Source organism: Purpureocillium lilacinum (assembly GCF_023168085.1).
Source record: "Purpureocillium lilacinum CBS 284.36 DNA, scaffold_2, whole genome shotgun sequence".
Classification (NCBI taxonomy): Eukaryota; Fungi; Ascomycota; class Sordariomycetes; order Hypocreales; family Ophiocordycipitaceae; genus Purpureocillium; species Purpureocillium lilacinum.
Genome location: NW_027072112.1, coordinates 385,204 through 403,064, shown reverse-complemented (window position 1 = coordinate 403,064; position 17,861 = coordinate 385,204). Strand labels below are relative to the sequence as shown.

Sequence of the window (17,861 nt, the reverse complement as noted above, 5' to 3'; positions counted from 1 at the left end):
AGCTACTCTGTCCAGGGCCCCAGGATATATCATGCCGTCTCCATCCTGTATGATCGATCGATCGTGAACCCCGAAGCCATGCAGTTGAAGTACAAGGAAGCAAGAAAACAGTCGTCGCGGCGTAGGTGCTTAGTCGAAGAGACCGAAGCCCATGTCCTCGTCGGACTCCTCCTTCTCTGCGGCGAGTGTTAGCATCCATCGGGGCGGCGATTATCGGGGAACTGGAATTTGACGCACCCTCCTCCTTCTCCTCAGCGGCGGGGGCAGCGGCGTCACCGCCGGCGGCAGCGGCACCACCGGCAGCGGGGGCAGCAGCGCCGCCACCAGAGCCGACGTTGACGAGCAGGTCCTTGACGTCCTTGCCCTCCAGAGCCTGTACAAGCAATCCCGTCAGCGATCCGTCCTTCAATTTTCGTACACGGACGTGGTTTTCGTCGGTTCGGGTCGTACCTTGGCGAAGATGCTGCACCAGATGGGCTCGACGTCGTCGATACCGGCACCCTTGATCAGGGACACAAGCTTGTCGGCCTATACATCGAGCGCGTTAGCAAAGGCGTATTCCGGCACGTATCGCAGAAAATATCGGAAGGCGTCGGGAGCCGTTGGACGTCGACCGCGAGGATATGCGTGCGCGCGCGCGCGCGGTTGGAGACACTCACGGTGATTTCGAGGCCATCATCGGCGAGGATGAGGGCCGCGTAGGACGAAGCGAGCTCGGAGGTAGACATTGTGACTGCGGGTTTGGCGTGCGTTGACAGGGGAAGATTGTCTACACGATGCGTCGTGGTGGTTGTAGTGCAATAATCGCGAAAAGCGGGCTGACACCACAAAAATTCCGCTGGCGCCCAAAATTCGGCTGGAGGGCTTGAAAGACCTAAAGTGCAAAGGACCAACTATTATTCCGGTCACCGAACGATGGGCCCGCCGGCCTCGGGCGGTGATTGGGCAGGCTGACGCAGGCTGATTCCGGCCAATCAGTGGCCCATGTCTGCAGGACCAACGCAAGCATCCACCGAAGAACCCCACCTGGCGGCGATAGATGGAAGCCTCCCAAGCCTCCCCCACCAGGCCATCCTGGTGGGCGGTGTTTGGTGGTGCTTGCGACTCATCACATCAGTGGTTCCATGCCACGCTTACCTGACGTCGCTTGGTCCTGCAGTAGCAAGCTGAGACAAGAAGCGTTTGCTCGGCCCTGTACTTCGTACGTTACTTGGTGTAAAACGCTGCACCATCTTAATGCGGTAGGTAAATGCAGATTCTCAACATCGTCCACGACCACGTTCCCGTTTCTCCCGCCGTCGCGCACTTGTTCGGCGCACTGCGTTCGCCAACCTAGCCTACGCCACCGAAGGTCCCCCGCTACCGAGCACTTCGCCCGCCGGGAGATCGCAGCCGTCCGAGCTCGACCGAGTCCGGCCTTTCGACAGCCACCCCGCGCGCGGCTTCCGTCTGCTTGGTAACCACCTCAACACCACCACCACTTTCTCCGCCTACTCCTCCTCCACCACCGCCATCCTCGGAAGAGCTGGAAACTCGACTTTTCCAACATTGCATTGCAAAGGCGAGCCAGCGGCTTGCAGTTATCGTCGACCATTGGCCTTGTTGACGTCAGCCCAACCCATCTCCCCGCACTGTGCTCGTGCGACACCTCTGCGCCAGCTCGCGAACGACCACCGACGTTGTCACCGGAATGGACACACCAGCAGTTCCGGCGCCGCGGGATGCCCGGGAGCGCGCCATCCTGGATCGCCTCGTCATCATCCGCGACCAGCTGCTGTTGTTGAAGCAGGACAGGACAACGTACATCCGCAGCCAGGACGTCATTCCACTCTACGATCAGACCATCGAGCAGGTCAAGGAACTGAATACCGTCCGCGCCGAAACAGGCAACAAGGAGGAGAACAGACGTAAGTACAGCGCGCGCCCGGTGTCGCGCATTCGCTGACTTTCTTGTTGCATAGTGGACAAGGTCCTCGAGAGTTGCTTCCAGCTGCTGTCCCTCTTCTACCTGACCATCGGCCGCAACAATGAAGCCCCCGCAGCCGTCGCGCTGACGTCGACCGTCAAGCGCCTGCTCGACCACCTCACCGAAGCCGACCTGTACTCCGCCAAGGACCTGGAGAGCATCAAGTCGACGCTGGCCAAGCTGTCCAAGAGCGTGAGCCAAGCGCAGGAGGAGCAGAACCCTGAAGAGCAGCACTCGCCGTACATGCTGGCGCTTCTGGCCAAAAGAGTGGAGAACTGCCAAGCGTCCCTCGCCAAACTGCAGAAGCGACTCGAGCGGATTGGCGAGCCGCTCCTGGTGATGCATGAGAAGATGATTTCGATACTGCGACAGATCTCCTTGGCCAACACAAAGTCAAAGGTGGGTCCACCTGCATTGCCCACGGGTCAGGAACCGTGCCAGCTAACCAGTGGCTTAGTTCTCGACGAGCGAGGTCCAGAAGCTTCGAAAGCAGCTGGTGGAGATTGGCGAGCAGCGCAAGGACGGCAAGTTCACCGCTGAGGACGGAACAGAGCCCAAGGGCGGGCCGGAGATCTGCGACCTGTACAACCGATGTCTGAAGTGGTCGGACCTGGTGTTGGAACGGTACGCACACACGGCATGGACATCAGCCTTGGCGATTGCTAATAGATTTGCACAGAAAAGGACAAGTCGCCGAGCAATGGCGGCCGACATACGACGCGCTCGTCGGCATCCGGAATGATCTCGAGAAGTTGTCGCTGACGCAAGCCTGGTCGCTCCGCGAGACGGACCTGTACGACTTTCAGCGTCAACTCGACAAGATTGACGAGAACCGGCAGGGCGGAAACTTTTACGATGAGAGAGGGCGGCCGGCAGACCTCTGGACTCAGCGGACCATGCTGTACCTGATCAGGCGCAGCTACGCGTACATTTACTCGTTCATGCTTGCGTCAGAACCGGTATCAGAGGCGTTGCTGCCAATCTACAACCAGCTTCAGACGCTGAAACGATGCCTCATCGAGGTCAAGAACAACGGAGGCGTTTCGTCTGTCCGAGAGCTGTACCCGTACAGTATGAAGGTGAGTCAGCCACAGGGTGCCCGAGGGACCGCACGCTTGGCTAACCCCGCGCAGCTCACCTCGCTGGATAACATGAGGGTCGATGGCAAATTTGTGGTTAACGGAGACATCCCGGAAGGCCAAGGAAGTGTTAGCGAGCTTCTCGCCGAGTGCTTCGACATCAACTATGACTTGAGGGTCGCAGTCGAAGAGAATGCCAACAGCGAGTAGAGCGATTGAGGGGTCGATGATTTTGTATGATGAGGAACGCCGCGCTTGCGTCTGCCGTCGCTTAACGAAAGAGGCTCGGGGCTGAGCCCGGGCGCATATATGGGATTGCGTTGCATTTAGTCTGGCTGGCTTTGGGGGGCGCTGCGCTGGTTTCACTAAGACTTGGTTTCCAGCAATGGGGGCATGAACGCCGCACCGCGGATTCCACCGAAGCAAGGAATGACAGTCTGGACGGATCATGGCAGCAATCACGACCTTGGAGGAGACGAATATGGCCCGTCTTGATATGATTGACATTAGCTTTATCATTGGTGTGATGGCTGTTTCTACGGATTCCTGAAGGCGCACTTGAAGGGGTAGATTTGAGCCTGTGCATGTCAGTGCATGAAGCGGCACAAGGACCAGGGGGTTGACTTGCCTTCTCGGTGTCCCAAACGCCAGAGGTGTTGTAAATGTCCTGGCGCAGCTGCTCGAGCACGGCCTCCTTGGACTCGGCAATGCACACGAGGGTGCTGCCCATGAAGTCAAATTTCGTGGCATCGTCGTCGCCGGGGACGCTGTTGAGCAGGGCGCCTGTCTTGGGTCAGCCCTCTTGGTCTATGTAACTGACGACACTTGCTGCGCAACCCACCGCCCATCTTCCAGGCGCCAGACTCGACGTGCGGGGTCATGTTCTTAAAGTGTTGTCTATACAGCGGGCCCGGTCAACGGCACTGATCATGCAGACAAGGGGGGGCCGCCAGCGTGTCGGGCTGGCGCAGGAGCCAAGAACATACGGCCTCACTTCGAGGCGCTTCTCGAGCGTGCCCGGCTTGTCGGGGACAATGACGAGAAACTCGAACTTGCGCGGGGCGGCGGCGGCGGCGGAGGAAGCCATGGTGCGTGCGGACGGACGGGTGAGCAGCGTGGTGAGTGCGCGGCGTGAAGCGAGACGAGCGGCGGCCATGATCCGGAGAAGGGGGGGCGGCGAGGGTTGATAACCGGCACCGGAGGGGATGGCCGGGCGGCCGGCGGGGGGCGGCTCTAATAAAACACAATCTGGGGGTGACGATGGAGGGGCTGCCGGTGGGGATGTGCTGGCATGTTCGCTCTCGTGGGCGCGCCCTTGCTTGGATGGAGGGGCTTTCGACTTGGACTTGGCTCGAGGACGGGGGTCTGGTGCAGGGTAGCTACGGCTGCCGTGGCATTTGGGCCGCGACTATGCGATGCGGGTGTCAATGGGTGTAGATTGCTGGAGAAGGTGTCTCATGTATACTTTTGGCAAAGCATGGATGGATAAGGCGTGTAGAGTTGGAGCAAATGTTGGTGGTGCAGTTGTGGCCGCGTACGCTACTCAGAGTGTGTGCTTTGGTTCGCGAGCCGCGTCGACAAGCCGTAAGCCGTGGAACGTAGCTCCATCAACCACGACGGCGCAAACGCGACAACAAGGCCACGACTTGAACCAACAGCCGCCACTCCTCACAGGCCCGGTGCTACAGCATGTCGGTGGTACACGAGCAGACTGTCTACGTGCTCGCGCACTACGACCACGCCGCCGGCGCGGCGACCATCTGCGGCGTGTTCGCGGAGCTGCAGGATGCCAACGCCGAGTGCCTGCAGCTGGCGCGGCGCGCGGGCATCACGCTCACCAACGAGTCGTCGACGACGGGGCCCGACGGCATGCACCTGTCTCCGGTCGAGCCGCTGCGCTGGGACGCGCCCGAGGGGGTGTCGTGCTGGGTCGAGGCGCACGCGGTGAAGCCCACGCGCGTCGTCAAGTGAGAGGGCGACCGGACGGGCCGGCTCGCTGGCTGGCGGGCTGGAGCAGGAGGGACGTTTCTACGAATGCTCAGTGCCTGAGCTATGGGGATTGAGTACGAGCTTTGCTGCAGGAGGACTTGGCTCGCCAGAGTCGTGCAACAACAACGTACGGACTATACTACTACTATCGAACATGGCATGACGGCCAGCCGAAGCCGCAAGCCGCAAGTTGGGAGCACCCCCACCGACCTAACAAGGGGGCGACTCGTATGAATGCCCGTTGAGCGCCGAGCGACGTTGTGGAGAGCGGAGGGGGGGACTTGGGGGAGAAGCGCGCCTGGGCGCCGACTGAGTGGCACAATACGAAACCACGTCCGAGGACGACTGCAACTGCCAACATGTCCTGTAGCTTCATGAGGAGGAAAACGGTCAGTTGGCTTGCCGAGACGCAATCCATGGCATCACTGTAGGATATCTGCTCAGTCCAGCACAATCGAATCCAAGATCAGACACACGCGGGCGCTGACTGCGAAAAAAGGCGGGCTTCCAGAAGCCTGCCCGGGGGAATGGAATTGGCGGGGTAAATTGCTTCAGTGGATGAGCCAGGCTCGACGGCAGTGACGGCCGGGGGGCGGGCAGGGATGAAGCGCGACCCTCGGATGGAACGTCCTGAGTCCACTAGAAGGGCGGTTGAGTGGGAGGGTGAGGCCACTGCAGCCGCCATCGGCCCGCCGGCTGTATTCCAGGTTGCGCCGTAGCTCGGTCAGCGAGCCGGGCCTGGACGCTGTGGTGCTGCGCCTCCACACAGCAAGCCTGACCCGGCGCACTCGTCAGCGTTCCAAGGAGGCTAGTGGTGCTGTACCTGCGCTCGTTGGCAGCCCGCCGGTGGTGGAGGCACCACCTGCCCAAGGTACCTATCCGTCCGATGCAAGCGACGCTCGCTGCCCGGGCGGCATCCCACCAATGCGCTACAAACGACAGTTCCACGACGGCCGGGGACATCCATACGGATTCCCCCTCCTCCACATCCATACACGCTCGCATCCTGCCCCCCGTGCCCGGCCGCGACCTCACCCCGTCGCCCGTCCGTCCCGTCCCGCGCATGTCTAGCCACGTCGGCCGCTGAATGCCCCCGACCGGTCGCTCTCCGTCATGGCTGAGGTGGACGCGGCGCCCACCTTTGGCGCCGAGCTCAAGGTGCGTTGCCGCCATCCCGGAACTTGATACATGACGCGCACTCATGGATGCCCGCGACCACGCGCGCCCCGTTGCTGACCCGGCTTGCTCTTCCAGGATGGCTTCAAGCCCGCCAACGCCTGGGTCGCCCACGGCATCTCGTGGCTCGACGACATCCAGCAGTTCTACCGCGAGCGCTCCGCCATAGAGAAGGAGTACAGCGCCAAGCTCAGCGCGCTCGCCAAGAAGTACTTTGAGAAGAAGAACAAGCGCAGCTCGCCCCTGAGCGTCGGCGACACGCCCGCCATGACGCCCGGCTCTCTCGAGAGGTGATTCCCTCCCCCTCTTCCATAGAACGTCACCCGCAGAACCATACTAACACCCCGCCAGTGCCTCCCTCACGACCTGGGCCACCCAGCTCACTACCCTCGAGTCCCGCGCCGCCGAGCACGATCGCTATGGGAACAATCTCATCTCTCAGGTCGCCGAACCCCTCAAGTACTACGGAACTCGATTCGAAGACCTCCGCAAGCGCCACGCCGAATATGCCGACAAGCTCGCCGCCGAGCGCGACTCTTCCTACACCGACCTGCGCAAGGTCAAGGCCAAGTACGACGCCACTTGCCAGGAAGTCGAGGCCAAGCGAAAAAAGTCGGAATCGCACTACGACAAGGCCAAGGCCCAGAGCGCCTACCAGCAGCAGCTGTTCGAGATGAACAACGCCAAGAACTCGTACCTTATCGCCATCAACGTCACCAACCGACAAAAGGAGAAATACTATCATGATTACGTCCCCGAGGTCATGGACAGCCTCCAAGACCTGAACGAGTTCCGCGTCATGAAGCTCAACGGCCTCTGGATCGTCGCTGCTAGGCTCGAGGACGATATGCTGCAGCAGAGCCACGCCATGATGGAGCAGCTCGGCCACGAGGTCCGCCGCAACGAACCGCATCTCGACTCCATGATGTATATGCGCCACAACATGGGAACCTTCCAGGAACCCCCGGATAAGGAGTTCGAGGCGAGCCCGGTCTGGCACGACGACGCCGCCATGGTTGTGGACGAGACGGCAAAGATCTACCTGCGCAACGTCCTCGGCAAGTCCAAGTCCCAGCTGAGCGAGCTGCGCCGCGAGGTGGACAAGAAGCGGAGGGAGGTAGACAATGTCAAGAGGCTCAAGCAGCGCGTGCGAGACGGACAGGAGAAGAAAGACGAGGTTGAAGTCGTGCGTACGCTCTTTGCCATGCAAGAAGACCTACACAGCGTGGACCGTCGCCGGTTGACGGCAGAGGTCGAGACGTCCACCATCACGTCAGTAGTCGGCGATGTCACGCTCGGCGCCAAGAACCACAACTTCAAGAGCCAGACGTTCAAGATCCCCACCAACTGCGACCTCTGCGGCGAGCGCATCTGGGGCCTCAGCGCAAAGGGGTTCGACTGTCGAGACTGTGGATACACTTGCCACAGCAAGTGCGAGATGAAGGTGCCCGCCGACTGCCCCGGCGAGCAGACGAAGGAGGAGCGCAAGAAGCTCAAGGCCGAGCGCCAAGAGAATACCAACAAGCTCCTCTCACCGACCGGCGGGCCACCGCCTCACGTTGCCGAGCTCCCGGGCCTGACGCGGTCCAACACGATGAATTCGTTGAGCTCGCACTCTGCGAGGCGGTCCGTCTCAGGGTCCCTCTCAGGGCAAAGAACACCTGCGGAGGAAGCGGGTGCGGCCGCCCCCGAGCCCGCAGCACCGCGGCCAAGCGTCTCATCATCCACGACAGGGACAACAGCCGTGCGGAAGAATAGGGTGATTGCGCCGCCCCCAGCAGCTTACATCAGTGAGCTGCCGGGAAGCAATGTACCTAATGGTGGCAGCAAGGACGAGAAGAAGGGCAAGATGCTGTACACTTTTGAGGCGAGCGGTGATGGCGAGTTGACAATTCAAGAGGGCAGGGACGTGGTTCTTATGGAGCCAGATGGTAAGTTGACTCACTCACGGACACTCCGGACTTGATGGTAACTGACATCCTGCAGACGGCTCCGGCTGGGTCAAGGTCCGCGCCGGCTACAAGGAGGGCCTCGTTCCCGCCACGTACGTCGACTTCACCTCTACACCTGCCCCTGCGGCATCGGGCCCACGGCCTTCGTCCACGTACTCCAACTCGACGACGTCTTCAACAGCGCAGTCTGGCTCCGCGGGCGCAGGGGCGGGCGCAGGTGCCAAGAAGAAGGGCCCGGCCGTGGCGCCCAAACGCGGGGCCAAGAAGCTGCGGTACGTGGAGGCGCTGTACGAGTACGCGGCGCAGAGCGAGGCGGAGCACTCCATGGTCGAGGGCGAGCGCTTCGTGCTGGTCAAGGACGACCCGGGCGACGGGTGGGTCGAGGTCGAGAAGGCGGGCGTCACGGCCAGCGTGCCCGCGAGCTACGTCCAGGTCGTGTAGCCCGGGATCGGAGCCGTGGGTGGTTCGAGGCGCGGCGTGCGGCGCACGGGGTGAAGGGGGCGCGCGAACGTATATATATCCCCAACAACAACAACTGCCGTGACAATATGCGTGAGGAGGACCGGGTTTTGGGTACGACGATGGGCATGGCGGCGGCAAGCGGGCGGGCGCATTACTTACGCATCATTACAACAATACAATTAGCCTACGAATCAACAACAGCATCAACAACGTGTGAGGAACCAGAGCCGCAAAGGGGTGTTTCAAAGGAGGAGGTGGTGGCGCGTTGTCGGACGGAGGGGTTAGAGAAGAGAGGGACGGTATGATCGAGGGCATCCTATATCCTGCATAGGCGGACCGGCCGGCCAGTACGTTGGTATTTTATCGGCCCGCGCGCGATCGCATTAGAAACGCAACGGGGCGTCTCTAAGCGTCTCTTACACGTACATATATCGTTTCACCGGCTCACAACACGCACATCATTCACCCCACACCAACGGGAGACGTGACCATGGCCTTGTTTTGTTCGTTTGTTGCATCTGCGCTATCGTGGCAGAGAGCTACTAGTAGCGGCGAGTTCTCATTTCCCCGAGACGTGGCGGCACGTTGCTGCACCCACACCCTCTCTTCCTCTTTCCTCTGGGTGATTTCTATATAGTTACATGGGGCAGGCAGAGAGACGGACGGACACGCATGCAGATACAGGTCCGGCCACCACTTCCCGAAACAACAACCCGACCCGTCGAGGGCGGCCTTCTGTGCCGGCACCCGTCCGTCTGCCTCTCGCCTTCTCTTTCCTTTCCCGCCTCTTCAGCCTTCCAAATACAAGTACAATACACTGGATATATTGCCACTGCCATGTTCCCCCTCGCCGTCTCCCAGGCACACAAGACCAAGCATGATACATTGCGTGACAAAAACGGTGATTTGGCAAGTAACAGGAGCAGAACCAAAAAAAAACAACAAGCCCAGCCGAACCTCCCCAGAAGAAACTGAAACATCTCGCAAGGGGGATATCTCTCGCTTTCGCTTCCGCTCCACGCGCCGCAACCCGGTCAGTGTCTGCCACCCGCAGCGCCGCCCCCGTTCGCCCCGGAACCCGCCTATACCGTGAAACGCCGTGCCAGAGAGAAGACGCAAAATGCAGGGGGAAGGAGACGGAAGCGGAGGGGTTAGAAACGGAGAAGGTCGGCAGGGGGACAGGCCGTAGCCAGGCGAGTGGGAACTGTAGACAAAAAGTAAAAACAGCATGTGAACAGGAGGTATATATTAAGCCGCACCACAGCGGCCTGACCCAGTACAGGAGTTTTGGAGCGTATCGCATAGTGGCCTGCCATCCGGTATATCTGCTTTGAAACCTAAACGCCCTTCCGTGCTGCCATGGAGCCTAGGGGAAAAAAAAAGAGTCGCAAAAAAAGACAGAATCGCAGAGACCAGCGCGGAAAGCGTCTGGCAAGAGAGTAGAGGGGGATATCGCAGAGAAGAGTCTGTGTGTGCGCGCGTGCATCCGGAACACCTAGTCTATCCGTCGCATGTCCGAACCGCAGGAGAGTGGAAAATCCGTAAACAGTCGTTTTCGCGTTGGTGTCGAAGCCCGAGCCTTGTGCTAGTCGAGGCCATCCAGCATCCGCGAGGGCGACATGGGGTCGTCGTCGCCGTCTCGTCGGTGGCTGTCATCAGAGCGGTGAGCGGCCGAGGGCTCCTAAATCATCTGCGCCGTCGGTGCTCCTAGTCCGTGCTGCCCGATGCCGTGTCGCAGGGCGTCTTGCAGCTCTGCGATCTGCGCCATCATGGCGAGCGAGTGCTGGGACTGCTGATCCACCTCGGACTTGAGCTTCTCGTTTTGCTCGCGCAGGCGTTTGACCTCGGCCCGAAGCTCAGTAAGCTCCTCGCCTTGGTCGCTCATCCGGCGCTTCCGCTTCGTGCCGGACTTTTCGCTCTCGTCGTCGTCGGGGGAAGCGACGCTGTCGGCCGCAGGTGGGGTAGAGCCCTCCATGTTGGTGTGTACGCGCCGCAGGTGCTCGTTGAGGTTCTCCTGTCGAGAGAAGCCTTTGCCTGTATGCCGCTTGCAGTTGGGATGCGGGCAGTTGACCGTATTCTTCGGGCCCCCGTGCTTGCCGTGGACCTCACGCTCGTGTCGGAGAAGGCCGCCAGAGTATGTGAAGCCGGGGAGATTTTCGCATCCGTCGGCAGGACACCGGTAAGGGCGCTCGTGCTTGTCCATGTGTTTGCTAGTCGTTGGTCAATATGCTGATGCAGACAAGACGAAGGGGGTCGGGTGCTGAGGCAGAGGGGGGTGATGTGACTTACTTCCACTCGCACTTGCGCGAAAAAGACCGAATTTCCTCTTTGCAATCGGGCATGGCACAATGGAACCTTCCGTCAGGACCCTTGGTCACCTCACGGTCAGGCTTCGCGACTGCCTTGACTCGGTTTATTGACGACGGGGAGCCGGCCCCCGGCGAAGGGTCTTTCCCGTCGGAGAGCGCTTCAGCCATTGACGGCGCTGTCAGCGAGACTTGAAGAGGCGACGAGAAACCTGTCGGACCGAGGTCCAGTCTCGATGCGTCCTGCACCGAGCTGTCGTCGGCCATGATGCCTCTGTCATCGCCCATAACGCCCCGATCGTCGCCCAGGACATCCCGGTCGTCGAGAACCTCGCGCTCATCGGCGAGCAGAGAGGCATCTGCTGTGTAATGGCTCAGGTGCTCGGCGACCTCGGAGTCGGTGAAGCGCTGGTCGGCGCCATCGTGGTCGTCGTGATCGTGATCCTCGCCGATGGAGGGATATGCGCCTTCGTGTATGAAGTTGCGTGGCTCGTAGGCGACGCTCATGGCTGCGACGCCACGGTCGGCGGGTGAAGCGACCAAAATGGATCGGGGACGGCGCGCGCTGTGCCAGTCGGAGAGAAGAGGAGCGGGATGCGACAGCAGCCGCGGGCGGAAGGGCGACAGGGCGCCCGATGCGCGGAACGACTGGGAGGATGTCGCAGGCAGCGGAGGCGGCCTGGGAGCCGAGGTCGTGGTCGGCGGCGCGTGGTGGAACAGGCCGGCGCCGGGGGACAGTCGGTCACCACGAGGGTCTCGAGGCTGCGGTTGCAAAGGATAGCTGCGCGCGGCTGACGGCGTCGGACCGGGACCGTTGATGGCCTGAAAATTAGGGTATGAAGTTTTGCTGAAGTGCATCACCTCTGCTGTCATTTTGCGCCGGGGAGAGGGGAGTTAGTCAGCGCGCTCGGGCACGTGACCCGGGCGTGTTCGGAGGAAGGCGGAACCTGGAGCTGGTCGGTGCGTTGCGGTGGTTGTTTCAGTGACTGGCAGCGTCGGCTTACAGCGGGCAGCGGCGGAGTCAGAGGTACGGCAAGGTACCAAGCTTTTGGTTGCGTTGGGCGGCGCACCCCGGTCGAGACTCGGAATCTATCGCGCTGGTGCCTTGGACTCTTGGATGATGAACCTGTTACTGTTCTTGCTTGATGACGATACTGAACGCATTTGCCTCCTCCCTCCGAGGCCATCCTCGGATGGAGGAGACAGCCCGCTCCATTATATCCTCCGCGCCAGCCGTTGCCCGCTGCTAGGCAGGACGCAGGCTGCAGGCACCAGGCGCGCGGCTCGGCTCGCTCGCGACCTTGCTCAACCTTACCCGATGACTCGACGCGTTCACGCCTTGCCCCGGACCGCGTCTTGCCCAAAACGACTTGCCCGAAGCATCCATGGCTCCCGTCCCCAGCGTGACTCATTGGCTGAGGCGGCCGCGACGTGCGCTGTCGTGGGTCGATTCGCCGTGCCGTGGGGCGACAAGGCTGCGTGGCCTCCCAATATCTGGGAACGAGCGACGGCTCTAACAAATGGCCTCGCAGACCCGTGCACCGACCGCTGTCGTGCCCAGGAGCCTGCCTGCTCGTGCCCTGGCTCCGAGGGGACGTGAAGCCGCTGGGCTGGGCTGGGACGACTCGTTAGGCCGAGGGACAAGGCTTACGGGATTCACGGTCGCCACCGGAGCAGGCATCAACAGCCTGATAGTGGGCACACCCGGCCTCGTTATGCTGCCTTTGTGGACGATGCTCGCATGACCGCCGCCCAACGCCCCTGCTCCAAGCTGGCATACGAAACGCCTTGTCATCAGGAAACATGTCCAGGTGATTCGCACGAGGCATCTCCATGACGGGGGGCCTTGCGGGTCCTACTTGGCCCTTGGCGCTGACGACTCTGGACTCTGGAGTCATCCGGGGCTCTTGAGCTTGTCCGACCGAACGGGTTGTGTGCGACACAGCCCAGTAAACGCCCTCCTGCTGCTGTCGGCCCTTTCCTTGGGCTGTTGTGGCACACGTGGTAGGCAGCGAGGTATCACTCACTCACGGGGTCATGGCTCCGGACACGGCGGGTATTGGTCCCGTTCAACCCAGCAGGCTATGCGATGCCGCGAGCTGGAGTCCAAAGCACGTGGTAGTATCCGACCACTTTATCATGAACGTTCCCGTGCTTGTTTGGACTTCAATACGAACCGGGGTCCCTCTCAGGCTGATGCAAGCTCGCCTCGCCGGACAATATGGACTGACCTCAAGAAGACTGAGGCATGTGATCCTGCGCCGCAGCTCTACCAGGGACTGGCGCGCACGGAATGTACAGCGAGAGGGCCAAGAAGTCGATGTGCAAGGTGACGGACACACATAGCATGTAAGACCCCGCGTAGCGGTCCTGGAGCGCGATGGTGGGCATATACAAACTGGGATCCGGGGTATCGTTCCATCGGGTCCTTGCTCATCCAACGGCTTTTTGCCATCCAATATCATGACAAAGTCAAAGGATGCAGCCTGAACGGACCACTGGACGCCTTGGCTAACGATTATGCACCACTTCATTTACAGCGCTTTGTGTGTGCAGGTCGCGAAGCTGTCGAGCCAGCGGGAGTGGACCGGTAGTCCTTTGCTGTGACGTTCCAGCTCCGTCAAGCCTAAGTCGCGACATATCAGAGGTAGCATTGTTTCGGGTCGCCTCATGTCACACGGCCTCCCGGTATCGATATCAAGCACTCCACCGTTGAACGGTCCACGGTTGAAGCTCTGGGCGTGGTGGGCCTCGGTGGCTTCATGGAGCGAATTATTGACTTTGAGCCACCCGATGGCGCACCACCATGGACGGCTCCTCGCGGCCCTTCGCTCGGCTCCGATCAAGGCACGACCCGTTCGCCGCCCAGATTTCTTGTAGCATGGAGTGTTGTACAGTGCCAAAGAGGAGGCAATAGCAGAGGATCTTCGGCTTGAGCGGTGGCATGGGAACATAAGATGGAATCCATTCTCACAGGCCATGCCAAGTACGTAGCTAACATTTGGTAGTGCCCACTGCCAACTCGCTGCTGACTGGCAACTGCCTGGATCCCAACTTCCCAGATTCAAAGCGGCAGTAGATGCCCCACCTGCCACTTTATCGCTCCGCCAAATTCGGAAGCGACAGCCCTTGCTCGGCTTTACCTGCGAGCGATAGTTACTTCATAGCCTGCACCGTCGTCGGCCGCCGTCAAAATCTTTTCACCTCATTCTTTACCGTCGCTTCATACGTCCCCCATCGCGCCGAGGCGTTGCAGCCGGTCTTGGCGCCTCGTCCTCGCATTTCTCACGGCTGGGCGTCATCTGATTTTACCTGCGGTTCAAGTGATTCGACGGCCCGATTCGGCACCGATACCATCGCTCAGACGACTCACGAGCGGCCATGGACCCGCGCAACGACCCGTCAATGACGACCAGTAAGGACGCCGATGTGGCTTCGAAAGACGTCGCCGGCTCTTCAGAAGATGCGAGTAATGCGCCTGTTGTCCAGCCAGTCCGGGAGGACTACGATGTCGAGACAGTAGAGCGCATCTACAGGTACCTTTCTAACCCAGCTTCTCTATTTACTTGGATGTCAGCTCACCTTGATGCAGAAAACTCGACCTCAGGATTATCCCAGGTGAGTGACTTCTCAAATGCATACAACGCGCCGCTAACGCAGCTTGTAGCGTTCTGGATTCTGTATTTTCTCTGCTCAGCAATTCGCTCCAATATCGGCATCGCCCAGACTATGAACAAGAAAGATGGCCACGACCTCATGACTCTCCTGGGCCTCACCCCCAAGGATGTGTCGACCGCCCTCGCTCTCTTCTACGTCTCATATGTCATATTCGACTTCCCCTCGAATCTCATTATGAGCAAGCTGAGCCCCCGAGCCTGGATGGCCCGCATTGTCTTCGCCACGGGTCTCGTTGGTGCCTGCTTTGCTGCCGTCCAAGATGCATGGAGCGTGAAGCTTTTGCGATTTCTGCTGGGCATGGTCATCGCAGGCATGTGGCCCGGCATGGCTTTCTACCTGACGCTCTTCTATCCGCCGTCCCGTACGGGCAAGCGCATCGGCATGTACTTCACTGCCGCACAGGTCTCGGCCGCCGTGGTTGGTCTCGTGTCCGCCGGCTTCCAGCTCATGGATGGCACCGGGGGGCTGGCCGGCTTTCGCTGGATGTTCCTCATCTATGGCCTGGTTGCGATTGTCCTGAGCTTCATTCTTCTGTGGTGGCTACCGGATCGCCCTCTTGCTCCTGGGCAGGTGAGGACGCGCCCCAGGTTGCTCAGGTGGTTGCCCGCGACGCCCGAAGCCCTGACTGGCGAGGACGCCGTTATCCACTATCACGACCTCCGCCGTGTCTACCACAGTAGGCCCTGGACTCTGCGGGACCTTACGCTCGTCTTGCTGGACTGGCGACTGTGGCCTCTGACGCTGATGTACTTCGGCGTGGTTGGTGTCGGCATTGGCACCCAACTCTATGGCTCCGTGATCATCGCAGCAATTCAGCCACAGGCGACTTCCATTCAAGTCAGCCTTCTCTTCGCGCCAATTTGGATTGTAAGTACTGCTTCGAGAGCCTCTTATGGAAGGTGCTAACGCGATTAGATGGACCTCATTGCCATTCTTATCGTCACGCCAATCTCTGACCGCTTCCATCGCTACCGAGCCTTCTTTTTCGCGGGCGCGGCCTGCATCCAGATTGCTGGCCTTCTGACGACCACGTTCGCCCTTGACAACGGCTGGGCCCGCTACGGAGGCCTTCTGATGGTGGGATTTGGCTTGGGACCTACAGTGCCGATTTGCATGGCCTGGAGTTCAGAAATCTTCCAGCGTCGACACGGCGAGGTCGGAGTCGCAGCCGCCACTGCTTTGGTGTCAGGACTGGGCAACCTCGGGAGTGTCACGACAACTTACGCACTATACACCGGATGGCCCGAAGATGCCGCGAGTGGGCCGCATCAATTCCGCAAAAGCAATCTGACGATGGTGGGCATCCTATGCGTCAGTATTGCGAGTGCCTTTGCCATGATGGTGCTGTTGAAGGTCTTTGGAAACCCGCCCAGCACAAAGCTTTACGACAACGACTCGGCAAGTGAGTTCGAGGATGGAGCCGCGAGACGCGAGACGCGACAACGCGGCTTCGGTAGGTTCGGTCGCCGTCCGGCGCACCAAGCCTAGAGGACCCCTCCTGAGCTGCTTGTAGGCGTGAGCCTTCAAAGAATGTTCAACCTTCTGCCTGGCCAAACGTCCCCTCCCCCGTCGGGGTAGTTCAACCTACCACTTGCGGTCATCATTTCTTCCCTTCGACTGCTCCTTTTACCCTTATAACCGGTTGCACCTGCTTCGCTCGCAACTCTTATGTCGGTCTGTACTCCGATATCGATGACAGTGCTGGTACGCCATCTTCGAAGGAGAGCGATGCATGCAGAGACTTCCGCGGTCGACAACGCTGATACGCTATCGACGGGCTGTCTGACCGGTTGGCTGGGCAAAACCATTTGTTGCTTACTGCGCTGCTTTACATGATACCCCATCAGCGTTTACACCCGCTGTCAGACGAGTTTTATGATGTTTCTCGACGGCGACAGTGCTGCTACGCCATCGCCGGGACGGCGTGTTGGACCGAGGCCCGACCGCGACAATGCTGGAACGCTATCGTATGGAAGGCCTCGTGGGCGTTTGCTTTACGCGATTGCTTTTTTCCCTCTGCTGGAGACGTTTAGCTTGTCGCTAGGAAGGTCAACAATCGACAGGTTGCGGGAGATAATCGATTCAGTGCATCGCTATTCCGCCGACTTAAGACCGGGTCGGGTCTGTGCCACTCATATCTGGTGATTGCCATTGCAGGCTGACTGATGGCCGCAGCATGTCGCTTATACAGAGTATAATTCGCATTCTCTTGGAGCGGCACTAACTTGGAGACATGAGACGAGAGCTCTCGATGCGCTCCTATCAATTAGGGCCGCTTCGGACAGCCGGATCAGCACTTTGCTGCAACCCCCGATGCGGTGTCAACGGTTAGCTGTACGATGCCGCTTGCTACGTTGGTTGGTCTCCGAAAAAACGACATAACTGGGCTGAGCTGCATTGCCCTGTCCATCACTAACATGTGGCAGGGGTTCTGCAACGGACGCTGCAGGTGCCAAGAGCAGTTGGTGAGGTGCAGCACCCGAGCCCGTAAGAAGAGCGTATTATGTACATACGATTCGAAATCACAGAATGCCAGGACAGGACTTGATGTAGACATCGGTCAGCGCCGTCGCGAGAACTTCTGGACCTGCTGTTGGAAGTCGGAGACTGCCTCACCCCCGGATCGCATAGGCTGTGGCTCCCGTACGGCCTGCGCAGAGGGAACCAGGGCCTGACGGTCAGACGAACCCTGGCGCCACTTGCCGGCAATGGACGCGGGGGACGCTGCGAGTGCCGGCGAGGGGTTGTCTTGGAAGCTTGCGCTACCGGTGCCCTCGACGGTCAAGGCGGCTTCAAACGGGCCGGTGTGCGGTAGGACCTCCCGTCCTTAGGCTACGGAGCAGGTCGTTGGCATGCACCGGCCATGACTCGAAAGGCAGCGTACCGGTGCGCGTGACTCGCGCCGATCCCAGCGGCGGCGAAGCCTTCTGCGCTTGAGGATGCGATGCACGATGGGGTTGCGGTGTGTTGGCAGCGTGTGTGCCTGTGCTTAGGGTCGCGCGGCGCAAGCGGTCCTTGAACCCGGTGACTTGCTTGCAGCACATATGCAACTGCGACGACGACCCGATTGGAGCGGCAGTGACGAGTTGCACCAACAAAATCGCCGCGAGATTTCTCAGCGCCCTGTGGGAGCTCAACCATGGCCTCGCGTTGTTGTGACGTCAGAAACGCGCCGACCGCTCGTTGCTGGTGGAAGACACACAAAGGATCGGACACAGCGACCCCTCGTGACGATGGGCAGTATTACTTCGTG

The 17,861-nt window shown here is 60.1% G+C and overlaps 7 protein-coding genes across 7 annotated transcripts; 4 read left to right on the top strand and 3 right to left on the bottom strand.

The window, feature by feature from the left end:
* Positions 1 to 129: 129 nt before the first annotated feature.
* PLICBS_001933 (ribosomal protein P1) lies at positions 130 to 728 on the bottom strand (the record flags this gene model as incomplete). The annotated part of the gene is made up of 4 exons (XM_018321541.1): positions 130 to 176; positions 238 to 373; positions 451 to 528; positions 660 to 728. The coding sequence occupies 4 exons, from the start codon at positions 726 to 728 to the stop codon at positions 130 to 132; spliced, it is 330 nt and encodes a 109-aa protein (XP_018179020.1).
* A 962-nt stretch (positions 729 to 1,690) lies between these two features.
* PLICBS_001932 (uncharacterized protein) lies at positions 1,691 to 3,255 on the top strand (the record flags this gene model as incomplete). Its single annotated transcript, XM_018321540.2, has 5 exons — positions 1,691 to 1,907; positions 1,962 to 2,365; positions 2,424 to 2,590; positions 2,646 to 3,045; positions 3,100 to 3,255. 5 exons carry the CDS (start codon positions 1,691 to 1,693, stop codon positions 3,253 to 3,255), a joined length of 1,344 nt encoding a protein of 447 aa, XP_018179019.2.
* Positions 3,256 to 3,581: 326 nt separating this feature from the next.
* PLICBS_001931 (uncharacterized protein) lies at positions 3,582 to 4,132 on the bottom strand (the record flags this gene model as incomplete). Its single annotated transcript, XM_065599931.1, has 4 exons — positions 3,582 to 3,623; positions 3,692 to 3,828; positions 3,887 to 3,942; positions 4,032 to 4,132. The coding sequence occupies 4 exons, from the start codon at positions 4,130 to 4,132 to the stop codon at positions 3,582 to 3,584; spliced, it is 336 nt and encodes a 111-aa protein (XP_065456003.1).
* A 602-nt stretch (positions 4,133 to 4,734) lies between these two features.
* Positions 4,735 to 5,016, top strand: PLICBS_001930 (uncharacterized protein; the record flags this gene model as incomplete). The annotated part of the gene is made up of 1 exon (XM_018321538.2): positions 4,735 to 5,016. The coding sequence occupies one exon, from the start codon at positions 4,735 to 4,737 to the stop codon at positions 5,014 to 5,016; it is 282 nt and encodes a 93-aa protein (XP_018179017.2).
* A 1,131-nt stretch (positions 5,017 to 6,147) lies between these two features.
* On the top strand, positions 6,148 to 8,603 carry PLICBS_001929 (uncharacterized protein; the record flags this gene model as incomplete). The annotated part of the gene is made up of 4 exons (XM_018321537.2): positions 6,148 to 6,192; positions 6,289 to 6,500; positions 6,562 to 8,141; positions 8,197 to 8,603. The coding sequence occupies 4 exons, from the start codon at positions 6,148 to 6,150 to the stop codon at positions 8,601 to 8,603; spliced, it is 2,244 nt and encodes a 747-aa protein (XP_018179016.2).
* A 1,702-nt stretch (positions 8,604 to 10,305) lies between these two features.
* PLICBS_001928 (uncharacterized protein) lies at positions 10,306 to 11,803 on the bottom strand (the record flags this gene model as incomplete). Its single annotated transcript, XM_018321536.2, has 2 exons — positions 10,306 to 10,834; positions 10,914 to 11,803. The coding sequence occupies 2 exons, from the start codon at positions 11,801 to 11,803 to the stop codon at positions 10,306 to 10,308; spliced, it is 1,419 nt and encodes a 472-aa protein (XP_018179015.1).
* A 2,508-nt stretch (positions 11,804 to 14,311) lies between these two features.
* Positions 14,312 to 16,096, top strand: PLICBS_001927 (uncharacterized protein; the record flags this gene model as incomplete). Its single annotated transcript, XM_018321535.2, has 4 exons — positions 14,312 to 14,466; positions 14,523 to 14,548; positions 14,598 to 15,475; positions 15,524 to 16,096. The coding sequence occupies 4 exons, from the start codon at positions 14,312 to 14,314 to the stop codon at positions 16,094 to 16,096; spliced, it is 1,632 nt and encodes a 543-aa protein (XP_018179014.2).
* Positions 16,097 to 17,861: the final 1,765 nt, after the last annotated feature.